The sequence below is a fragment of the Copadichromis virginalis genome, linkage group LG5 (assembly GCF_057382275.1).
Source record: "Copadichromis virginalis isolate Kocher_CV1m ecotype Utaka linkage group LG5, C_Virginalis_male_GT1.1, whole genome shotgun sequence".
NCBI lineage: Eukaryota > Metazoa > Chordata > Actinopteri > Cichliformes > Cichlidae > Copadichromis > Copadichromis virginalis.
This window is the reverse complement of record NC_140622.1, coordinates 35,105,202-35,127,092: the sequence shown is the minus strand read 5'-3', so window position 1 is coordinate 35,127,092 and position 21,891 is coordinate 35,105,202. Positions and strand designations below refer to the sequence as shown.

The 21,891-nt window shown below is 42.8% G+C and overlaps 2 protein-coding genes across 3 annotated transcripts; one reads left to right on the top strand and one right to left on the bottom strand.

Moving 5' to 3' along the window:
* The first annotated feature begins 766 nt into the window (after nucleotides 1-766).
* mov10a (Mov10 RNA helicase a) lies at nucleotides 767-21,859 on the top strand. 2 transcript variants are annotated; one of them, XM_085457528.1, is made up of 22 exons: nucleotides 767-1,197; nucleotides 4,992-5,097; nucleotides 5,241-5,416; nucleotides 12,564-12,805; nucleotides 12,911-13,157; nucleotides 13,310-13,447; nucleotides 13,558-13,720; nucleotides 14,063-14,214; nucleotides 14,291-14,461; nucleotides 15,065-15,212; nucleotides 16,732-16,893; nucleotides 17,124-17,227; nucleotides 17,362-17,459; nucleotides 18,147-18,245; nucleotides 18,429-18,534; nucleotides 18,652-18,769; nucleotides 19,855-20,046; nucleotides 20,149-20,220; nucleotides 20,466-20,591; nucleotides 20,694-20,782; nucleotides 21,000-21,118; nucleotides 21,388-21,859. In XM_085457528.1, the coding sequence occupies exons 1-22, from the start codon at nucleotides 1,076-1,078 to the stop codon at nucleotides 21,450-21,452; spliced, it is 3,015 nt and encodes a 1,004-aa protein (XP_085313654.1). In that variant the 5' UTR covers nucleotides 767-1,075; the 3' UTR covers nucleotides 21,453-21,859. The 2 variants fall into 2 exon arrangements, with proteins under 2 accessions (XP_085313654.1, XP_085313655.1); XM_085457529.1 differs by lacking the exon at nucleotides 21,388-21,859 and having other exon boundaries at nucleotides 20,694-20,792; nucleotides 21,000-21,064.
* Nucleotides 2,784-4,733, bottom strand: LOC146710202 (uncharacterized). The gene is made up of 8 exons (XM_085457913.1): nucleotides 4,561-4,733; nucleotides 4,372-4,442; nucleotides 4,023-4,199; nucleotides 3,399-3,460; nucleotides 3,260-3,322; nucleotides 3,116-3,175; nucleotides 2,902-3,033; nucleotides 2,784-2,819 (listed from the first exon to the last, which is right to left on the bottom strand). The coding sequence occupies exons 1-8, from the start codon at nucleotides 4,731-4,733 to the stop codon at nucleotides 2,799-2,801; spliced, it is 759 nt and encodes a 252-aa protein (XP_085314039.1). The 3' UTR covers nucleotides 2,784-2,798.
* Nucleotides 21,860-21,891: the final 32 nt, after the last annotated feature.

Genomic DNA, 21,891 nt, shown 5'->3' with positions numbered 1-21,891 from the left:
TTTCATAAACGAAATATTCTCGACCCTTTGTGTAAAACGCGCACTTGTAACAGTTAAATAGTTTATCATTTGCTGTATTTTTCTCGCTGTTTTTTTTTTTAAAATTATTATTATTTTTACCAAACAGTGCTAGTTGAGTGAGAAAATGGAGACGATACAAATGCCTTTTCAAATGTTTAAGCTTTTTGTCTTTAGCCGCGTCACCTCATTATTTTTTGTCGAAATAAGGAAAAATAGTACAGCACGGACATTTACTATTATGCAATAAAAAGATCTGATCAAAGACGAGCTTTCAAGCAGTGGTGTGGTGGCCGTGTGTAGATGCAAAACTATTGAAAATAGTGGATGTAACAAAGTTAGCCAATCGAAAAAAACGAGGAATTTTTTTTCTCCACCTCCCAGCTGTAATCCTTGTTATGAACGTAACTTATCCTAAAAGAAAGATATTTGTTTATTTAAATTTTTCTGTTTGAAATCGACGGAAACACGTCGTATCACGGAACAAACGCCAAACATAGGTTATATAATCCAGCCCAGGGACTGCCGAGCAATTACAGCTCCGAGGCAGCTCTCGCAAGCTACTTGTCATTCAGACCATAAATAAAAATGATAATTTATGCACTTTATTTTAATATTTAGAAACCGAACACTCCCCCCTAAATCATTTTATTTTCGAGCCACAGGATAAAGGATTTTGTTCTGTGCGGGAGTATTTTCATTCCACTTGCGTAGCGCATTTACAGATGATCCCTGACTGGGACAGTTGGCGAGCGTTGACAAAAACCGGTCTTTGCGCTAAATGCGCACAGTAGTAGATTTTATGCATCAGTTAGTAAACATTTTAAACCAGAGTATGAACAAGAAATCGCTGCTAAACTTCCAAACACCGTTAATTTGTGCATAGATTGCGCAAAAAATACACAGCACGTGGAAATTTCTTCCCTGTTGAGGCACATTTGCACCAAGGAGTCACATTAATACTCGAGGAAACAGAAGCGTTCTTTTTCAGCAGATGAACTTCCTCACTTTCTGTCAGTCGGCAGTCAGTGACAGCGGCCTGTAAAAGCACCTCGACATGCCGTCGCTTAAAGACTCGCTTGAATCCGGACTGGACTTCATTGAATTTCTGGGAGACAGGGTATCCGGCATCAGCAAAAAGGAACTTAAAGACATCTACAACTCCGAATTCAGGGGCAGGTAGGCTGCATTTAAACACAGTGTGTCCCACGCACCCGGGCCCTGTTTCAGGAAGCCGGTTTAGTGGAAAAACTGAGTAAGTATACCCTGAGTTAACGAAAACTCTGGGTTTTCGGTTTCACAAAGCGAGTTCAGCTGAAGCCTCAGTGAGTCACTATGACGACACACGCCGTGAAGCTAACCTGCCCCCTAGCAGGTTTACTACAACTAACCCTGACTGTCCCCGCCTCTTTGTCGGAAACCTGACAGCAGGAAGTGTCAGACATGGCGTGTCCCTTCCTTGAAGAGCCAGTAGATCTTGAAGCCCAAATTCTCCGCAGAGCTCTCCGCCGGGAGAGAGTGATCAGAGCGCGTATGGACATCTTATCATTACCTGATGATTTCCTGTGCGAACGTTACCGTGTCTCAGCACAATCAATAAGTTATTTGGATAACATCCTCAGGCCATATATTGCGCATGTGACACATCGCGGACATGCGCTCAGTCCATTACATATTCTTTGTACCGCACTCCGTTTCTTTGCAAACGGGAGCTTTCTGTACAATATCGGTGACGCTGAGCACGTTTCCAAGGCTACCGTCTGTCGGGCAGTCAGGAATGTTACAGTAGCACTGAAACGTCTCCTGTACTCGTTTGTGGTGTTCCCCGGTCATAGACCCACAAGATTCATCAAAGAGGGATTCCACAAAATTGCAGGTATCAGGATGAACAAAACTCAATGCATGATGTGGTGATACGTGAACTACCACTCAAATGGTACATAAATTTCCAGGGTTCCCAGGCGTGATTGGCTGTATAGATGGCACCCACATCCCAATCATTGCACCCTCAGCAAATGAAGGAGACTATGTGAACAGGAAGTCCGTCCACAGCATCAATGTACAGGTACATAATTCCCTGTAGCATTTCACACCAACAAGTGATGGCATCATGGTAATGGATGCTAATATGTGTTCTCTGCACTGGGCAGATCATTTGTGATGCTGCCAACATCATCACAAATGTGGAAGCCAAGTGGCCAGGCTCTGTACATGACTCACGAATCTTCCGGGAATGTACACTGAGCACCAAATTTGGACATGGTGGGTCGAAGTAACTGTGAAATATACAGAGACCAATTGCCACAGGGACGTTTGCACTGACATGTATTCTTCTGTCCTAGGAGAGTTCACTGGCCACCTGCTTGGTGATAGGGGGTACCCATGTCTACCCTATTTGCTCACCCCTTACCCTGACCCTGAACCGGGCCCACAGCAGCGTTATAATCTGGCCCATTGCAGGACACGGGCCAGAGTTGAAATGACCATCGGAATGCTCAAGGCCCGGTTCCAGTGCCTTCGTGGACTCAGGGTCACCCCAGAAAGGGCATGTGACATCATTGTGGCATGTGTGATCCTACACAACATTGCCACGATTAGAGGTGAACAGTGTCCAGCTGAACCAGACAACAGCAGTGATCCACACGATGAACATCCTGACCCACCCACGAACGTACAGGATGGAAGAGCAGTCAGAGACACCATATGCCACAACCATTTCCTGTGACCCGTCAACCCAACATGTTACAAGACAAATACACAGATACTGTGGTCAACTGCCTTTATTGGTCACCCTGTATGTCCTGTACACAAAGAATAAATGCATATATTAGTATGTTGTACAAACACTGACATGATTCGTCCATCTATGATCACTCCACCCACCCTTAACTGTTGTTCCAGCAGTACAATCTCCAGCTTCGACTTTTGGATCTGCAGCTGGAGGTGCACCATTTCCATGTCGCACTTTCTTATCTTCCTGGCCAGATATGTCTTATACAGCTGCTTCACAGGGAGCTATTGCAACAAGGGACATAGCATTGGCATCCATAGTACATGCCTACTTAGGTTGGTTGTAAATCAGTGCTGAACAACCCACTGTGGAAAGGTTCGTTGTAGGAGTGGCTGGACCCTCTTCCTCTTCATTTCCAGCATCACTCTGCCGGGGACATAGTAAGTCCATGGTGTCATCATAGTACCACATTGTCGTCAGTTGTTATATTTTCCACTGTACACTGTATACCTCATAGTGTGGCTCTGTTGCGGCCTCCTCTGTAGCAGCTGTCACTGTTTCGTCATCATGTGCCTGTGGTGGAGACATTTAACAACATTGCTGTTCTACTGTTGACACATGTAGTCTGTGGAGTATTACGAGTACTCACAACTGCATGTCGGTCTGGCTCAACAGGGGGCTGCACCAGATGCAGTACACCATCACCGTCAACTGGAAGAATATGGGGTTCATACAGGTCACTCATGACTTATGTGGGCGCAAATGGCAATTACCAGACATACCAATCACCATACACCTCATTGTCAGTATGCTCTCAGAGACAACCGACACTGAGGGAAGGCAAAATCAGTAGGTGTCAGGGTGGAAACGCTTTTATGAGCTTTATGTTGCATTGAGGTATATGTTCATATGTTACACTTATTGGGAAAGGTACGGAATGTACTACTCGCTCTGTCTCTGGGAACAGGGAGCTCACCCTGTGGGAGGTTAACACACACACACGCATGTATGCAAAATTAAAGGACACTGCTATGCTCATAATAAAGACGTACCACTGCAGCTCGGTGTGTGTGAGTCTCTCCCTGGGCCCTCACCCGTGCAGCACGTTAACAGTTTCCAAGTGTCTCAGTGTTGTTTATTCAGTGTTGTTTAACTGTTTGATGACTGTCATTCTCTGTCAGTAGGACAGTAACTTCACTACGACATAGTTCATTTTGGTCAAGGTGACTGTGCAGAATGGATGTATGCACGCCATGTATTGTTTTGGATTTACCCCTTATGTAGGCACTTGTGTCTTGTGGGGTTGTTGCCACAGAGGATGTCCCCGCAGAGATGCCTTCAGCCACAGGGCGCCCACTGTTTTGGCTGAGGGCCAACTGCTCAGCCTCTGTGGGTGGTGGTGGTGGAGGACCCCCACCTGTTTTTCGGGCCTCCGCTTTTTTTCTGTTGGCTGTGACGGCACACATTTGGGCATACAGAGTAGGCAAATGTGTACTTGTGATGTGCTCAGATAATTTCAATATGTGCTTACAGGTGGTATATTACTGTAGCCTCTAACTGCAATTGATTTACATAGGACACACAGACCAAGCACTATGGCTCATAATACAATTACACCTTACCTGTTTGGACTATGTTTTTATATTTCATTTTTACTTGCTGCCAGGAACGTTTGGGGCCTGTTGGGTTGCACCTGCGCTCACATCACGTCACAAAATAAAATGTATAACATAATAAATAGAATGACATATGATAAAATAACGTGTTATATGGGTGGAAATCCCTAGATCAATGTTTAAATTAACACTCACGCATTGACTCTGTCGGCTATGTTTTGCCATGCATGCTCCCTTTCCTTTGCAGCTGCGGCTGTGTTACTTTTTTTCTGCATGATGTGCATGCTGTCGGCATATGCTGCCATCAGGATTTCCGCCTCGAGCGCTGTGAAATACGTCGACCGCGCCTTCTTTCCCTCCGTCTCCATGGTGACTCGCTTAATCTGTGCTCCACTGATCGGGGCTTTATGTATCCTCGTGCGCGCGCTTAACTTGGGGTTGTAGCAACTCCGCGTTGACTGAACTAATTGTTATCAGCCTTTCTGAAACCGAATATTCCGAGTTGGACAGTTCGGGGTTACTCAACCCTGCGTATCGTTTTTCACTCTGAGTTTTCTAAACCGGCTTCCTGAAACAGGGCCCCGGTCTGCTTTGTGTCCAACAGCCTGTTTTTCCTGTGTTCGCAGAGAAGGAATAAAAGATCCCAACTTTTACAAAGTTCTCCTTGCGCTTGTGAAATTCAACAAAGCCCAGATAAGGCAGGGACAAGTCTACATTAATGCCAGACCTCAGGTAACACATATATAGTCAGTGAGTACAAGTTTCCCTGTGCCATATATTAGTCAGTGCTATGATGGGATGAGTTTGGGTATGTTTTGTTCCCATTCCTGGAAAATGGAGAATCAGAACAGGGAACTGTGCTGTTATTTTTGTAGTTTCGCGTGTACTGTGACCAATGGAGGAGGCCCCGGGCCACTCAGCCACAGGATCTGGGCTCTGGCCCTCAGACGCCAGCTGGGACACCTGCTGGCTCCTCCACCCCTGTGGCACCTGTGCTGACCCCAAAGAAAAAACTTGCATCAGAAATCCTTCGCAAGTTGAAGGTGAACAGGTAAAATGCATTTTGAGTTAGTATTACATGTTTCTCTATCCCATCGTCTTTTTTTCTAATTCTCAGACCCGCCCTCATAAATGTGAATTTGCTTTTTCATGTAGGAGCATGATATAACAACAATAAAGCAGGGTGTTGCCGCACAAAAGACTACGTGAGATTAAAACAAGAGAGGAGCAGGGCGTGTTCGTTTAGTTGGTTTATATGACGTGAAGATTCGGAAGAAACGTCATGTTGAGCATTGCATAAAAAGTTTCACCTGTCCATTTTCTTCCACTTATCCAATTCAGGGTTATCCGAATTGGATAAGTGGCAGCTGGAGCGTATCCCAGCTGCCATAGAGTGAGAGGCAAGGTACACCACTATATGGTCAGGCCCTGACCATATAGTGGATTTTAATCCAGGGCCTTCTAGGAGTAGTACTTACGTGTGTGTGTGTGTGTGTAATTCTACATGTTCTTCCCATGACTGTGGGTTTTCTTTCATAGACAAAAGACACCCAGGTGTGGATTCTAAACCACTCTTAGGTGTAAGTGGAGCACATATTTTTGCTAGTGTGTCTGTAAATATTGCCAGCTGGCAAATGATAATATATGGGACAGATAAGACTGATTACTAGGGTTTTATATCGGCCAGTGATGGTTAATAAAATATAATTTCTCACCAACCATTTTGGTTTAGTTTTTAATCGCACATATTCAGCAACTTTAGTCCATGTTGACATGACAGCATTGCACAGTTGCTGCTTATCTCTGATGTGAATCTCCCATTCTACTACATGCCAAAGGTACCCCATTGGGTTGACATCTGATGACTGTGGACGCTATTTGAGTACCATGAACTCACTGTAATGTTTAAGAAACCAGTTTGAGATGAGTTAAGCTTTATGAAATAGTGCATTATCCAGCTGGAAGCAACCATCACTGTGGTCATAGTGGGAGTGACATGGTCAGCACCAATACTCAGGTAGTATACAGTGGAAATGCCCCCAAAGTATCAAGATACCCAAACGAGAAGTAGAACAAAATAAACATTGTTTTTTTTTCTGTTCTCTGGGGTGTCTAATATATGAAAGGGATATAAAAAATATTTACTGCAAAAGTGTTGAAATTCACAGATATTGTGATATCCTCCATATATAAAAAAAAAAACCCACAAAATAATGCCAAGCTGAACAACTTGTGACATACTTTTTTTTTAATGCAAATTAGCTTGAAGACATGAATGTTGTGGCTTGTTGGGAAGCATCCAGTTAGTTCTGATCATGAACACAGATTAGTTTTGCAGGACAAAAATATAGACATATTAAAAACACAAAAGTAGCTGACATAAAACAAATACATGGTAAAGTCAAATGTAATTTGCTGTTAGATGATGTCCAAGAGCAATATCCCATTAAAAGCGTGACTTGGCAGTAATGGGAAATGTCAAGACATCTGTAAAGATTGTGGCTAATGGGGATGGGTCAGTTTACACTTTGTGTTGTAATGGCTTGAAGTTATCAAATTACCCTCAGCCAGTCGGACTCTGCTTTCATATTATTATAGCTTATATAATGGCAATATATAGCTTTGCAAAAGATGTTTTGATAATATTTTATTGAATAATCAGAATCAGAATCAGAATACTTTATTGATCCCTGGGGGAAATTATTTTTTGTTACAGTGCTCCATTTTAAACCAACATTAAGACAAGACAGACAATACGCTAACTAAGAATAGTACAATATATACATATATATACATACATACATACATAAGTCACTTATAAATAAATATTTGGAAAAGAAACATGTGTAGTTGTAGCAGCAAACAGTGTGTTAAGTGGATGCGTTGTACAGGGAGATGGCCACAGGCAGGAATGATTTCCTGTGTCGTTCAGTGGTGCTTTTCGGTAATCTCAGTCTCTCACTGAACGAGCTCCTGTGACTGACCAACATGTCATGGAGTGGGTGGGAGGTGTTATCCAACATTGTCTTTATCTTGGACAGCATCCGCCTCTCCGACACCACCTTGAGGGAGTCCAGCTCCATCCCCACAACATTGCTGGCCTTACGGATCAGTTTATTAAGTCTGTTGGCATCTGCGACCCTCAGCCTGCTCCCCCAGCATGCAACAGCATAGAGGATCGCACTGGCCACCACAGACTCATAGAAAATCCTCAGCATTTTCTGGCAGATGTTGAAGGACCTCAGTCGCCTCAAAAAATAGAGACGACTCTGGCCCTTCCTGTAAAGTGCTGTGGTGTTTTTAGCCCAGTCCAGTTTATTGTCAATGTGTACTCCAAGGTATTTATAGTCCTCCACAATGTCAACACTGACCCCCTGGATTGAAACAGGGGTCAAGTGTTTCCTGGTCTTCCTGAAGTCCACGATCAGTTCCTTGGTCTTTGCCACGTTGAGCTGCAGATGATTCTGCTCACACCACGTGACAAAGGAGTCGACCACAGCCCGGTACTCTGTCTCATCATCCCTGCTGATGCATCCAACCACCGCAGAGTCATCAGAAAACTTCTGAAGATGGCAGGTCTCTGTGCAGTGGCTGAAGTCTGTGGTGTAGAGGGTGAAGAGGAAGGGGGAGAGGACAGTCCCCTGTGGTGCCCCTGTGTTGCTAATCACCTTGTCAGACACACACTGTGGGAGACGTACATATTGTGGTCTTCCTGTCAGGTAATCAACAATCCAGGACACCAGAGAAGCATCCACCTGCATCGCTGCTAACTTATCACCCAGGAGGGTCGGCCTGATGGTGTTGAAAGCACTGGAAAAGTCAAAAAACATGACCCTCACAGTGCTCGCCGGCTGGTCCAGATGGGTGTAGACACGATTGAGCAGGTAGATGATGGCGTCCTCTGTTCCGAGACGAGGCTGATAAGCGAACTGAAGGGGATCCAGATGTGGTCTTACTATGGGTCGCAGCTGGTCCAGGATGAGCCTTTCCAGGGTCTTCATGATGTGGGAGGTCAGTGCCACGGGCCTGTAATCCTGGGGGCCACTGGGACGAGGCGTCTTTGGTACAGGGACGAGGCATGATGTCTTCCACATCACCGGGACCCTCTGCAGACTCAGACTCAGCATAAACAGTTTATGAAAGACTCCACACAGCTGGGGGGCACAGGCCTTGAGGACAAGGGGACTCACTCCGTCTGGTCCAGCAGACTTGCCTGAGTGAAGTCTCCTCATTTGCATCTCAACCTGGTATTGAGTGAAGGTGATGGGTGGGGGAGGGGTGTCAGGAATCTCACAGGAGGCAACATGTGAAGAGAGAGGCTGGCACAGTGGTGTGGCTCTGGATTCCAGGCTGACTGCAGGTGAGGTTGTGGGGGTGGGAGCAGACACTGTGGTGTCGAATCTATTGAAAAACAGATTCAACTCGTCGGCTCTATTCTCACCTCCCTCAGCTCCCCTGCTGTTGGTTGGCCTGAATCCAGTGATGGTCTTCATGCCCCTCCACACCTCTCTCATGCTGTTCTGCTGGAGTTTCCACTCCAGCTTCCTCCTGTAATTGTCCTTAGCCTCTCTGATCTTGTCCTTTAGTAACACCTGGACCTTCCTCACCTCCTCTTTGTTGCCCCCTCTGAAAGCCCTCTTCTTGTGTCATTGTACGTGCACATTGAAATTATGGGTGTTCCATGCCAACTGTGCAGGAATAAAATATCATTAGTAAGACAGCACCCCTTTCACACCTGTGCATTTTATCGTTTTTAATATAAAACAGTGACTATAGCCGATTAAAATACTGGATTTAGTGCAGTCAGACCTTTACAACAAATCATATGTGGGGTTTCTGCGACAATCACAGCAAAAACTATTACCAAATATATTAACCACATCGTCATGCGTATCTATCATTCGGTTTTTAACTATGGGATATCACAATATCTGTAAATTTACCACTTTTTATGGAAGAATCTCTTTCATTATTATTATAGACTTTATAGAATATGAAAAATGTTGATGTACTTTGATTTATCTTCAGTAGGGGTATCTCAGTATTTTAGAGGCATTTCCACTGTGCCAAGTTAGTGCAAAGAAAATCTCCCCAGTGCCATTACATATAAACAACCAGCCTGAACTGTTGATAAAAGATGGGATAGATCTCTGCTTTCATGCTGTTTTTGCCAAATTCTGAGCCTAGTGTCTGAATGTCACAACAGAAGTGGAGATTCCTCAATTCAGGCAATGTTTTTCAAATCGTCTGTAGTTCAGTTTCAGTATTAAGTGATTGTTTGAGTTGCTTTTACGTTCCTCTATCAGCGGACGCACTTTTCTCCTCTCCCTTATCTTTTCTGCCTTATGTCCTTGTCTAGTCTCGTGTCTTTTTTGTATTACTTTCCCTGGAACACTCTCTCACAGTCTGTGTCTAAAACCTAAAAGAGAATTATGGATTTGATCAACTGGTCTCTTAATGCTATTGACACCCTTTAACGAGAAGTCTGGGCTCGGGAGAACCCGAGTGCCCTGGAGGGACTTTCCCTGCCGGATACACGATGGACGGGTGGCAGAGGATCGTGTGCCTGGCGGGACTGTCGATCGAGGGCGCTGAAGATATCTACCTATTCGGAACCATGATAACAGGGTTCTTGCTGATCGGAGCTGGCTTGGCCCTGGCTTATCGGAGAATTAAGAGAGCGGAACCAGCTGTTCAAACCCCCACAAGGCTGCCCGCTGGGATTGGAACGACAGGTGCGACTTCTCAGAAAGGGCTCACTGAAGGCAGCATGGTTAAGAGCTTGGAGGCGCTTACGACTGCAGTGAATGCTCAGAATAACACCTTTGAGCGTATGTATGTTGGATTACATCAGGAAAGAATCAACTCAGAACAACATCTCTGGGCGGAGCTGGATTACACCTCGGATCAGTTGGCTGCGGTCGTGAGGTCTCAGAATCTGCTATGTGAGCAAAAAGAGTGACAAGACCACAGAATCGACGGCTAATAACATCACGGAGAAGCTCACAGCTATTAACGGGAGACTGAGAGACCAGTGTCGGAGTGTTAAAAAACAGCTTGAAATTCTCAATTACCATCATAACCCGGCTACCCCTTCGGCGCCAGCTCAAGGCTGAAGCCGAACAACAACTCCCTGATAACGACTGTGTTGAGTCTGGTCTGTTCCTTCCCATTCCCTACAAGGCCACCTGGGTTGGCTGGAAGACTGTTTACTTAGCCTGGCAGGGCGAAGGACACTGCCTCAGCTGAACTATGGACACACACACACATACATATACTGATACTGATAAGCACTCACTGACGCATCACCCTCCCTACCCCGGATCCAATGCCACCTCCAATGCTTACCTCCCCCATGATGTGGACATCGGGTCAGCTGGAGGCGCAGTCGAAGATTGTAGCGGTCCCAGATCAGATGTACACACCGGAACTCTTTCCCATGTTGCTTGTCTGTGTTTATTGTGTTATGGTGTGTTGATATCTGTGCATTCCTGTATTATCCTTTTGTGTTGCACATTTCAATGTTTTTTTTCCTCGCTACCTAGCCTGACCTGGCTCCCCAATGTGATGTTTGTATTGTATGTACGGTCGGCAAGGTCTGTCATCTCGGTTGTGGGCAAAAGACCTGCAACTGACAAATAAAGGCTATCTCTCATCATCTCATCTCATCTTATAGTCTGGCCATCTCCAGTGACCTCTGGCATCAGCGGGGCATTTTTGCCCAGAGAACTGAAGCTCACTGGATATTTGATCTTTTCTAGACCATTATCTGCAAATCCCAGAGATAGCAGTGTAGAAATATCCCAGAAGATCAGCATTTTCTAAACCTAACCGTGCCACATTCAGAGTCCCTGAAAGCACCTTTCTGACCTGTTTTGATGCTCAGTTTGAACCTTAGCGGATGATCTTGACCGTATCTACATGCCAAAATGTATCGAGTATCTATCATGTAATTGGTTCATTTAAGATTTTAATGTATCTCTTATTGCATCAGCATGAATAAATATAAGCTGATAACTTGGTGTCACGAATCAGCTTAAAGTTCAAAAGAATAACCTTGAATTAAAGTAAGATGCTTGCTAACACTAATCAGCTGCCTTGGCTCATACAGGAAAAGGGGAAAAAACAAAACAAGAAACTACAAGCAGAGTGGGAGGGGCCTTAACAAAAGAAATGATGTTGCACAGTTTGTCCATTAGAGAGCACTAACAAGTTAATTTTTCAACATCTGTTTCAGAATGGTTCTTGTCATAAAAGCAAATAAGAGGCCATGTTAAGACTCGGGGTGCGTTTGCCTGTTAGTGATGTGCAAGCGCACATTATTGATAAGGGTGTAATGTGCTTGTGTTTATGTCACAATTCTTCATTTTTAAGTGACCAAGAGTGGTTTAACAAGCACTTCAGATACAGATACACAAGTTAAAACAAAGTAACTTTATCATGACATTTAGAAACTTGCAGATTTTGTATTTGATTGGTAACCCGTGGAGTGAGGCCGGTGCAGGGGAGAGCTGCTTTCTCTTCTTGGTATGACTGAGGAGTCTCTCTGCTTCACTTTAAACCACCTGCAGATGAGACAAAGACTGACTCAAAGAAAACAAGACATGAGCTAAAAAAAAAACCTTCATGATATTCCTGAGAACTGGCTTTATCAGGAGGGGTTTTTTTTAGAACTGATAATCAGCACTTTGTTTTATGACATACAAGTCAAAGGAAAAAGATAGAAGATGATGATGAGATGAGAAGTTCCAACTGTGGTAATTTTCCAGAACTGTAAAACCTGTCTGTGAGTTACACTTTTGTTGTTTCGTGATCCTTTTTTAACTTCCCTGCATAAATACAGTCCTGTGCAACGTTTTAACTGCACAGCAGTTTTAATCTGAGTCAGTGGTGGAGTATTCCTGTGTAAACTGAATCGTTGCCAGTTTGGGTGTCAGTGATTTACTGATATCACTCAGTCACAAAGATCATATAGTCCATGATATGAATCCACTATGCAGTTAAAAAGGCTTCTTTTCAAGAGCATCTGAGGTTTGTTTTTTATTACCTTCTACCTGTTTAATAGCAGACAGTCATGGGATAAGTGGAGTTGATGAAACGTTACGTTTTATTTACCAGGTACACTGGTTTTTCAGTGATTCGGCACCATCTTGTCTTGTCGTTGTTAAAATTGCAGCCTGATCTTGATTCACCTGCAGGAAAGAGCATACGGCTGATAAGGGCGGCATCGAGATCACATCGGACCCCGTGGAGAGCGGTGGGAAGGTTCAGTTCGCTGTGGATCGCCTGCGGGAGCCGTTCGTTGTCAGGTTCCACATTGTCAATAAAGGCACTGACAACATCCACTTGACGTACTACACTGCCCTGCACAGGATCCGCTGTTTCACTCTAGAGGATAAGAGGAGAGTGACCAGAGCATCTCCGCTGTTCCTCTGTCCTGGTGAGACACTGATGACTTCTTCTCTGCCTTTAGAAATGAGAGAAATAAACTAGCTAATGTTCACAAATTCTTCCTTTTTTTTCTTTCGTCTTTTTTTCCCTCCAGGAGAGAGCTATGAAGTTGAGGTTAAGTACATTCTGAACCACTATGGATATTTCCCTGCCACAATGTATTTCGAGTTCTGCCCAGATTTGCCTGGATCGGTGCCCTTCTGCATTGTCAGGGAGATAGAAGCTGCAGCCCAGACTCCACTGGCTGTGGAGCTAGGGCCTGTGGCTCCTTATAAACCATTTCGGGTGGCTGCTTACAAGCCTGTTGACACCATTATAGTAGATGGAGTACCACCTGACAGGTAATGAATTTTAAAACTGATTGTAAAAATTACTTTGAAGCATTTTTGCTCACTTGGACTTTAGATCAACAAGTTGTCCCTGAGGGTTTAGCGACCGTGTGTCTTCTGAAACTGATCACAGCCATATGGTGTTTTGTTTTCTTCTTCTGCAGTTCTGTTGTGCCTTTGAAGATGGCAGTGAAATTAGGAGACTACAAGTATCATAATGACCTGAAGGATTTGGCTAGACGAAGGATGGAAGACTCCGAGTACCTCTCTCCAACTGCCAAACAGAAACTTGCATCAGTGAAGTAAGCAAATCACCCAATTCATTACAACCAGCTATGCGTTTTCTGTGATGAGTATTTTATAGAACTAACCCAATGTTAAATGCACCGTTTACCTCTGCTTTGACATCCAGGGGTCTCCTCAGTTGTCCCTTAAAGATGAAGAACTACTCGCATCGGTTTCATCTCCTGCTGCACCTTGAAGAGATACAGATGGAGGTTGACATCCGAAAGTATGATCTCCTCAATCAAACCATGACTCAAGACCAAGGCAACAGAAAACTCCTGAAACTCAGAGTAAAGAGATTTTAATTAGAACACAGTCTGCTACGCTCTGTGTTTGCAGTGGCTCTATTTTTGCTGGAGCAGCTGGCATCTCTGAAGCATTGAATTCACTTGTAAATTGTGCTTCTTGGCAGTTAACTTCAGAATGCATTTTATTTGTTTGGGACCTTGTATTCTTAATGAAGGAGCTAGATGACCTTCCTCCCGTTTTACTTGTACAGATGATTATACGATCTAGTTCTCATACACAGATTTGTTTATTTAGCTTGTCATATCTACCCATCTGAATCACCTGCAGACTTGTAGTTTTTTTTAAAAACATATCAATGGCCCAACATCGATGTTGTCCGACAGGTTCCTGGTGTCGCTGAGAATCGGCCATCTGTGCTTCGAGGAGATTGTCTGAGAGTATCCAAATCTGAGGACACCGTCCAGCCCATTACTGTGTATACCGGATATGTTCACAGAGTAGAACTGGACAGTGTGAAGCTGGGTTTCTCAAAAAAGTATGAGCTAGAATAATGATATGTTGACTAAGAACTCACAATGAGAAACTTGTTGCTTACTTTTCAATCATTTCAGGTTGTTGCAGATCTTTATCAGCAATATGAAGTTTAATGTGGAGTTTACTCTCAACCGGTACCCTTTGAAGCTACAACACAGGGCTGTAGACCTGGCAGTAAAACATCAACTTGAGGAGGTGCTGTTTCCGTCGGGTGCAGCAGTGGCTAGTGTGCCCATGCCTAAACTCAGGTCCGGTGCCTATTTGTATGCACTGCATCATCTATAAATGCAACACTTAACCACATTTAATGACAATAGTGATAATAACTTTATTTGTATAGCACCTTTAAAAGTTACAAAGTGCTTCACAGTTTTGGATCAAAACACAAAAGTGAAGATAAGGGTAGATCCTCAGAAATGCTAACGCATGGTCTTTCATTAATACATACACACTCCTGTACATATATATTAGAAGGAAAAACAGACCACAAATAATGAAGAGACCAGCTGCATTAATAAGGTCTCAGTAATCTGCTATATTTGCGAGAGCTTGGCCATGTAGGGTTTTATGTTACGGATACATTGAATTGTGCTGTGTCCTACTGTATATTCTGCCTGGTACTGGTGGTAGGAGAACAGTGAGCTTCTGAAAATGAGAGTGTGGCCTCAGCAGCATTTCTCTGTTGTTTTCCTGGGCATTTAGCCACTATGTTGCATTAACAGGAGGGATTACTGCTCTTTGGTTTAATGCCATAAACCAAATGGGCACAAGGTGCATAACAGGTTTTTAAACACACATTTACACACCTTTTATGCTAAGTGTAAAAAGTCCATTTCTACATCTCTTTCCAGGATGTTTAATCGACAGCTGGAAAACAACCCGGAGCAACATGCTGCAGTCCAGCGCATTGTGGCTGGATCCTCGAAACCAGCTCCTCATCTTGTGTTTGGGCCTCCTGGAACTGGAAAGACAATCACTGTGGTTGAAGCAATCAATCAGGTATAAAGTTACATGCAGTTAAGATCTGTATGAATGAGATCTTCAGAGATTAATCAGATATCTTACTTGTGAGTTGCCAGAAAACATATTCGTTCTTCATTGGCTGTTACATTGTAACAAATTTAAAGCTGTTGGATTTTGAACAAGACATTTGATATTGTTACTTTGAGTAGAATCTTTGATATTTACTTTATTATTCCATCCATTTATTTTCTTGATTCCTGGTCCAGTTCAGGACCACTGGAGGCCTAGAGCCCATCCCAACGGTCATAGAGACACCCTGGACAGGTTGCCAGTGCAGGACTGGCAGATTATTCAGAATCAAACGAATCTTTGGCTAATCCATAGTTTAAGTTGGTGTTTTTGTTTTGTTTTTTCTCACAGGTCTAAATTGGGTAAAAGGTTGATGGGTGGTTCTTTGGCGTTTTTCTACTCTGAGCACTTAATGTGCTTTATATAACTTGCCTCATGCCCCCATTCACACATTTATGCTAAGTGCTTTTTTTGTCTAATATTCACACTTCATGAACAATCACATTCAGTATCTTGGCCTACTTTGGGTTGCAGCCAGGGATCAAACCATGAGCCTTCCAGTTAACAGGTGACCTGCTCTACCCCGCGACCCCGCGTCTATACAAGTAACTTACACAAGTAAGATTTCTCTTTGCAAGACAGATTTTGCACAGGAATCAGCATGTGTTGGCATGTTTGTAAGGTGATTCCCAGATATCTCGCTGTATATTAGAAACACACTAAGAGATTTTTCTTTTTTTTGAACCAGTTGCTTATTTGCTCTCGAGTATTATGATTATTAGTACTTTCAATTTAGAGATTTTACATTGCCAACAAATGTCGCAGTTGGCACAGTTGCTTTACAGCAAGGACGGTCCTGGAGTAGGCATGTTCTGTCCATGCTTGCCTGGGTTTTCTCTGGATACTCCAGCTTCCTCCCACAGTCCAACAACATGTGAGTTGGGTTAATTGGTGATTTTTAAATTGTCCACATGGGTGAATATGAGTATGAACAGTTGTTTATCTCTCTGTGTTGGGCCTGCAAAAGACTGGTAAACTGTACAAGGTGTAAGCTGCTTTTCGTTCTGTGACAACTAGGATGCGCTTCAGCCCCGCGGTGACTCTGAACTGGATAAATGGTGGTATATTTTGGAATTGATTCACTTCAGGAAACACTAAAAAAAATGGAAACCAAACTTTAACATAAAGGGCTTGCAAAATTCAACAATGCTGTAATTTGTGATGTTATCTGTGATGTTGTAACTGTTTCTCAGAAATTTGTACTTACTATAGGACAAATACTGTGGCTGTATGTCCTTGGTGCAATGTACTTTGAATTCTGTGCACATCTGCCAGGTTAGGTGCCTTTCTGAAATAAGTGACAGCCGCAGACCGGGTCCTGCTGGGTGTGAGGCAAAGGCCTGTGGCTCCCTATAAACCATGTTATGTCTTTGCACACAAGCCTGTTATTATTAAGTAATGACTTTTATTTTGCTCGTCTTGTCAGGTCAGCAAGGCAGATCCATCAGCCCACATCCTCGCCTGTGCACCTTCAAACAGTGCATGCGACCTGCTCTGTGAGAGACTACAAGTAAACATGGATTCTCATCAGATTTACCGCGTGTACGCCAACAGCCGAGACCCAAACAGCGTTCCCAAGAGTCTGCTGGTGAGCTACATATGGACTAATTGTGTATCCATATATATACACAGCCCATAATGTTTAAAAATTACATGTGAAATAGAGTGCCATTGCATTCTCTTGTCTCAGCAAGCCCCATAAATATGCCCGCATTTTCACTAAATTCCTCATGATCACACTGAGGAATCAATGATTGTAATCACTATGGGAAAGCTGAACAAAAGGTTACGTTCTCATATTTTTTTTGGTTCTTTCAGAAATACTGTAACTGGGACGAGAGCAAAGACAGCTTTGTGCCTCCACAGAAAGAGGTTACGATGAAGTACAAAGTCGTAGTTACAACTATGGTCACAGCTGGCAGGTAAGAGCCAGTGTGTGGCATGTAAAGTGTCCATTATGATGTGTTTTTAAACACTCTTTGACATCTGGCACATTTTTCGTGTTATGAGCCATGCGGCACTTGATTATGCTGCTGTGTGTTTGTGTCTTTGTGAGGCTTGTGTCTGGAGGGATTCCAGTTGGCCATTTTTCGCATGTGTTTGTGGATGAGGGAGGCCAAGCTGTAGAGCCAGAGTGTGTCATTGCTATTGCAGGTAAACTATGAATGTCTGAACTACATGTTTTTCATCATGATGTCCTTCACCATGCACACTAAGCAAATATGTAGGACTCCCTTCATTCATTTGCACGTTAAAATTAGAAACATTCAGATCTGTGAGTGATGCGGAAAGGCTTCACTCTCAGACTGCAAAATGGGAGTTTTCCTTCCCACTGTTGCCATGTGCTTGCTCATAGGGGGCTTTGTGATTGTCACCTCAAGGTGCTTACGATATAAAGCGCCTTGTGGGGACTTTTGTTGAATTGGCGCTACATAAATAAAGTCTTTTGTGAAACCTTCAAGAATCTGAAATTCTTACATCCAACTTCCTGTTAAATATGTTTTTTTTTCCATTAAATCTGGTATTAATGCAGTACATGGACCTTTCATATATACACTTATCTGATTACAGAACTTTATCCACACCCAGCTGCTTTATACATGTTTTTTGTTTTCTCCAAAGCTAGCTAAAGGCTGTAAAATAAATAAATAAAATGTATGGGTTAAGACTTTTACAGCTTACAAATTCTGCATATATGTGACCTTAAGTCAGAGCAGTTGTAAATTAATTTGTTCTTACACATTACACTTCCTCAGTAAATCGGTTCTCGTGATTAAAGGTCATAACTTGCAAGTGCTGAAATTGATGCACCTTGTTACAGACTCATTTGTTGTTTCATAGGTCTGCTCGATGCAGAGAAAGGTCAGCTGGTACTGGCAGGAGATCCTAAGCAGCTGGGACCAATCCTTCGATCTCCTTTTGCAATAGAACATGGACTCGGTAAGTCCAGTGGTCTCATTTTCTTTTCTTTCTGATCAGATGGCGTTAGTTGCATCACTGTGTATCCCTGGCAGTTTTCACTGGTAATAGTTTAGGATCAAATGAATGCTTAGTGCTGCTTCAGTTATTTGAGTTTTTCTCAGATTAACATGAATTCAAATCTGTATCATGAATGCTTTTTAGGGCTTTCTCTACTGGAGAGGCTGATGAGACATAATTCGTTATATCAGAAAAATACAGACGGGCATTTTGACACTCGCTTTGTCACCAAACTGCTGCGAAACTACAGGTGGGTCTTTCAGCTATTGCTTGTCAAAGCCATTTTTTACTTGTGCTGCTGTGTTAATCACCAATAATGCTTCATCGTTTTTTTTATTGTTCTTCTTTTTCCTTCCCGTTCACTCAGGTCACACAGTGCTATTCTGAAAATCCCCAATGAGTTGTTCTATGAGAATGAATTGCAGGTGTTTGCTGACCAATGGGAGCGTGAGACCTATTGCAACTGGGAATACCTTCCGAAGAAGGTGAGGCCTCGGGAACTTTTCATTTATTTTGTTTGGTTTTTGGTTTTTTCTTGTCCCGCTAAGTCATCCGCAAAGCATATGATTAGATGCAAAGGTGTATTTGTCAACTCTGATTTCATCATACATTAATTTAAAAATAAAAAAAACTGTGATGAACATGAATAAATAAAATAGTAAAGTGCATCTGAGCTTTACAGATGCAATGTTTGCTTTGAAAGTGATGAGAGAGAAGTAAGGTCAGAAGGAGTTTCACTGTGTCTGTGGATCTAGAGAAACCATGTGATAGGGTGCTAAGAGAGGAACTGTGGTACTGAATGAGGAAGTCAAGAGTGGCAGTGATGTATGTGAGGGTGGTGCGGGACGTGCGTGAGAACAGCAAAACACTAGTGAAGTGTGTGGGAGTGACAGATGAGTTTAAGGTGGAGGTGGGATTACATCAGGGATTAGCCTCTGCTGACAATTGAAGTTACACAAGAGGACTGTGATGTTCACGGACAACACTGTGATTTGTGAGTAGAGGAAAGGTGGAGGTATGCTAAAGTCAGTAGAAGCAAGATAGATGACATGTTTGAATGAGAGGGAGCAGAAGTAGTGAAGCTGGGTGAGATGGGTCTCGTCTATGCAAAGAACAAAAAAGTGCACAAGAGAGGTGAAGAAGGAGGCGCAGGCAGGGTGGAGTGGGTGGAGACAGAGGGCCAAGCTGGAAGTTGCTGGTACATGAGGGACCAGATTAGAAATGAGTATATCAGAGGGACAAGTTTGGTTGACTGGTTTTGGAGACGAAGTTTGCAGGGGTTTGTTTTGGAGATGTCCAGAGGAGGGATAGTGGATATATTTTGGATAAAGGATGCTGAAGATGGAAGAAAAAAGACTGGCTGAAACAAAAGTAGATATTAAAACATGAAAACAACTCATGTTGTAAAAGTACAATTTTTCTTAAAACTTCATAGACCTTATGGGAGTGCTCACGTGTACAATTCATGTGTAGTTTTAATTCACATTTTTAATTTCACTAAGGAGTCAGTCGCCAAATTGTATTTGAACCATATTTAACAAGAATAACTGACAGTGCTACCCCACTACAGGGTTTTCCAGTGATCTTCCATGGAGTGATGGGCAAAGATGAGAGAGAGGCGAACAGTCCGTCTTTCTTCAACGTGTCTGAGATTGAAGTCCTGATCGACTACCTCACCAAACTGATGGAAACGCAAGGAAAGAAGGGTCTCCCCAAACTGTCTGCAACAGACATCGGAATAATCGCCCCCTACAGAAAACAAGTGAATATGCATGGTGCACATTTGTGTTAAATGACTGAGGATAAAAGGAGGTTGTTTGGTTCATTCATAATTTCCCATGACTGCTTTTCTTTTTGCTAACAGGTTGAGAAAATCCAGAAGGCCCTGAGATTTGTCCCAGCGCTGAGTCGCTGGAGTGATCTCAAAGAGCTGAAGGTTAGCAGCTCTGCTGTAAACGATCTGTGTCAGTTAATATGGTTATATGCCCCCATGCAAACCTAAGATGCTCATTTACAGTGTCTTCTAAATTGTTTTAATAAAATGTAATCAAAAGATTGATCTGCTGTTTATTTCTAATCAGAAGTGTAATTTAATTATTGAGGATGCATTCAACAGTTATAAGATTAAAGTTTTATTAGATGGTAGATGGTAAAGTGCACCCCCCCCTTTTATAATATCAGGTCGGCTCTGTGGAGGAGTTTCAGGGACAAGAGAGGAAGATCATTATGGTCTCCACCGTCCGTAGCAGCATCAACTATGTCAAGATGGACAGAGACTTCAATATTGGGTTCCTGTCAAATGAAAAGGTTTGTCACATCATTTAAGCTTATAAGACAGCCTGCTGCTTCTTTAATGGTTGAATAAATTACTAATATATTCTTTTTTTATATATATGTATTCACTTGTAGAGGTTCAACGTAGCCTTGACGAGAGCCAGGTCCCTGCTTATAGTGGTGGGAAACCCTGTGATCCTCAAGAAGGACCCAACATGGGAGAAGTAAGCGAAGGCAAGATGTTTTGGGAGGCACTGAGTAAACGTAGTGATTACCGAAAGTGAAACCTCATTGTTAGCTGACAAAACAACCTCAAATTGTTCACTTTGTTGCCATTTTGGAGCCTTTGGGCTGTATAAAATTTGCCCAGTTAACAAGGAGTGCACATTTCTTGAGCATTTCTCACTCACGTTTTCTTAATTTTTGCTTTTTTGTTCACAGGTTCATCAGCTACTGTGTGAAGGAGAAGGGCTACACTGGATTTGACTTCAGCGATGTGGAAGAGGAAGATGATATTGTGTCCAGACTGGCGACGCTGAAAATCAACATGGATTCTGAATGTGAGTACAGCTTTATCCTCAGTAAGACTGCAGCAGACAGTAGACTCGACAGTTGCATGTGTCTTTTTCTCCAGACTTTAGGCTTTATTTGCTGAGGTAAATAGTTGCATGATTGAAACCTTAAAATGTAAAAGCATTTAGAACAAAACATTTTCCCGGTGAGTCTCCAAAAGTTGATTCTGTTCATCTGGACTTAGCGTTCCCAGTAAGTATTCTTCAAAAAAAAAAAAAAAAATCTTTTGCTAAGATTTTGTCTGTCTTTGTTCTAGGTCCTGTTCCAGAGGAGAGTGCCATTCAGCAATTTGTGGACCCTGGGTGGAAAAATGAGCATTAACATTTCCTCTAAACTAGGACATAGCGTCTGCGACAGATGGATTTAAAGCCATTTGAATGCATAGCAAGTGTCAGTCTTTTATTTTATTCTCTGTCTTACTGCTTCAGCACATGATTTAAGACCATATCCTTTTATGAACCTATTTAAGTGCAATAAATGCTCCTCTGTTTCTAATCACAGTGGCAAAATGAAGCAGTGAACTTTGGCTTTTTACACTTACCTGGTCTGTTTATTTAGCCCAGTTAACATAACTATGGCTGTACAGATGCTAAAATGTCCTACAGATGGGAAAAGAATGGAAGATCATTTTAATACACTGATTCATCACCGTATGTCTTATGACTTATGTCAATTCAAAACTTAAAAAAAATAAACTGACTTTTTGATCTGCTGTATATTATATTACACCGTGGTGCCTGATCATTTCCTTTAGCAGCAT

Coding starts and splice junctions, on each gene's coding strand:
- mov10a (XM_085457528.1), top strand. CDS start 1,076: ATGCCGTCGCTTAAAGACTCGCTTGAATCCGGACTGGACTTCATTGAA. Junction 5,417..12,563: donor CGCAAGTTGAAGGTGAACAG/GTAAAATGCATT, acceptor ATTCACCTGCAG/GAAAGAGCATACGGCTGATA. Junction 13,158..13,309: donor GATGGAGTACCACCTGACAG/GTAATGAATTTT, acceptor CTTCTTCTGCAG/TTCTGTTGTGCCTTTGAAGA.
- LOC146710202 (XM_085457913.1), bottom strand. CDS start 4,733: ATGGAGACGGAGGGAAAGAAGGCGCGGTCGACGTATTTCACAGCGCTC. Junction 4,200..4,371: donor TAAAAACATAGTCCAAACAG/GTAAGGTGTAAT, acceptor GTGCCGTCACAG/CCAACAGAAAAAAAGCGGAG. Junction 3,176..3,259: donor CAACAGAGCCACACTATGAG/GTATACAGTGTA, acceptor TGTCCCCGGCAG/AGTGATGCTGGAAATGAAGA.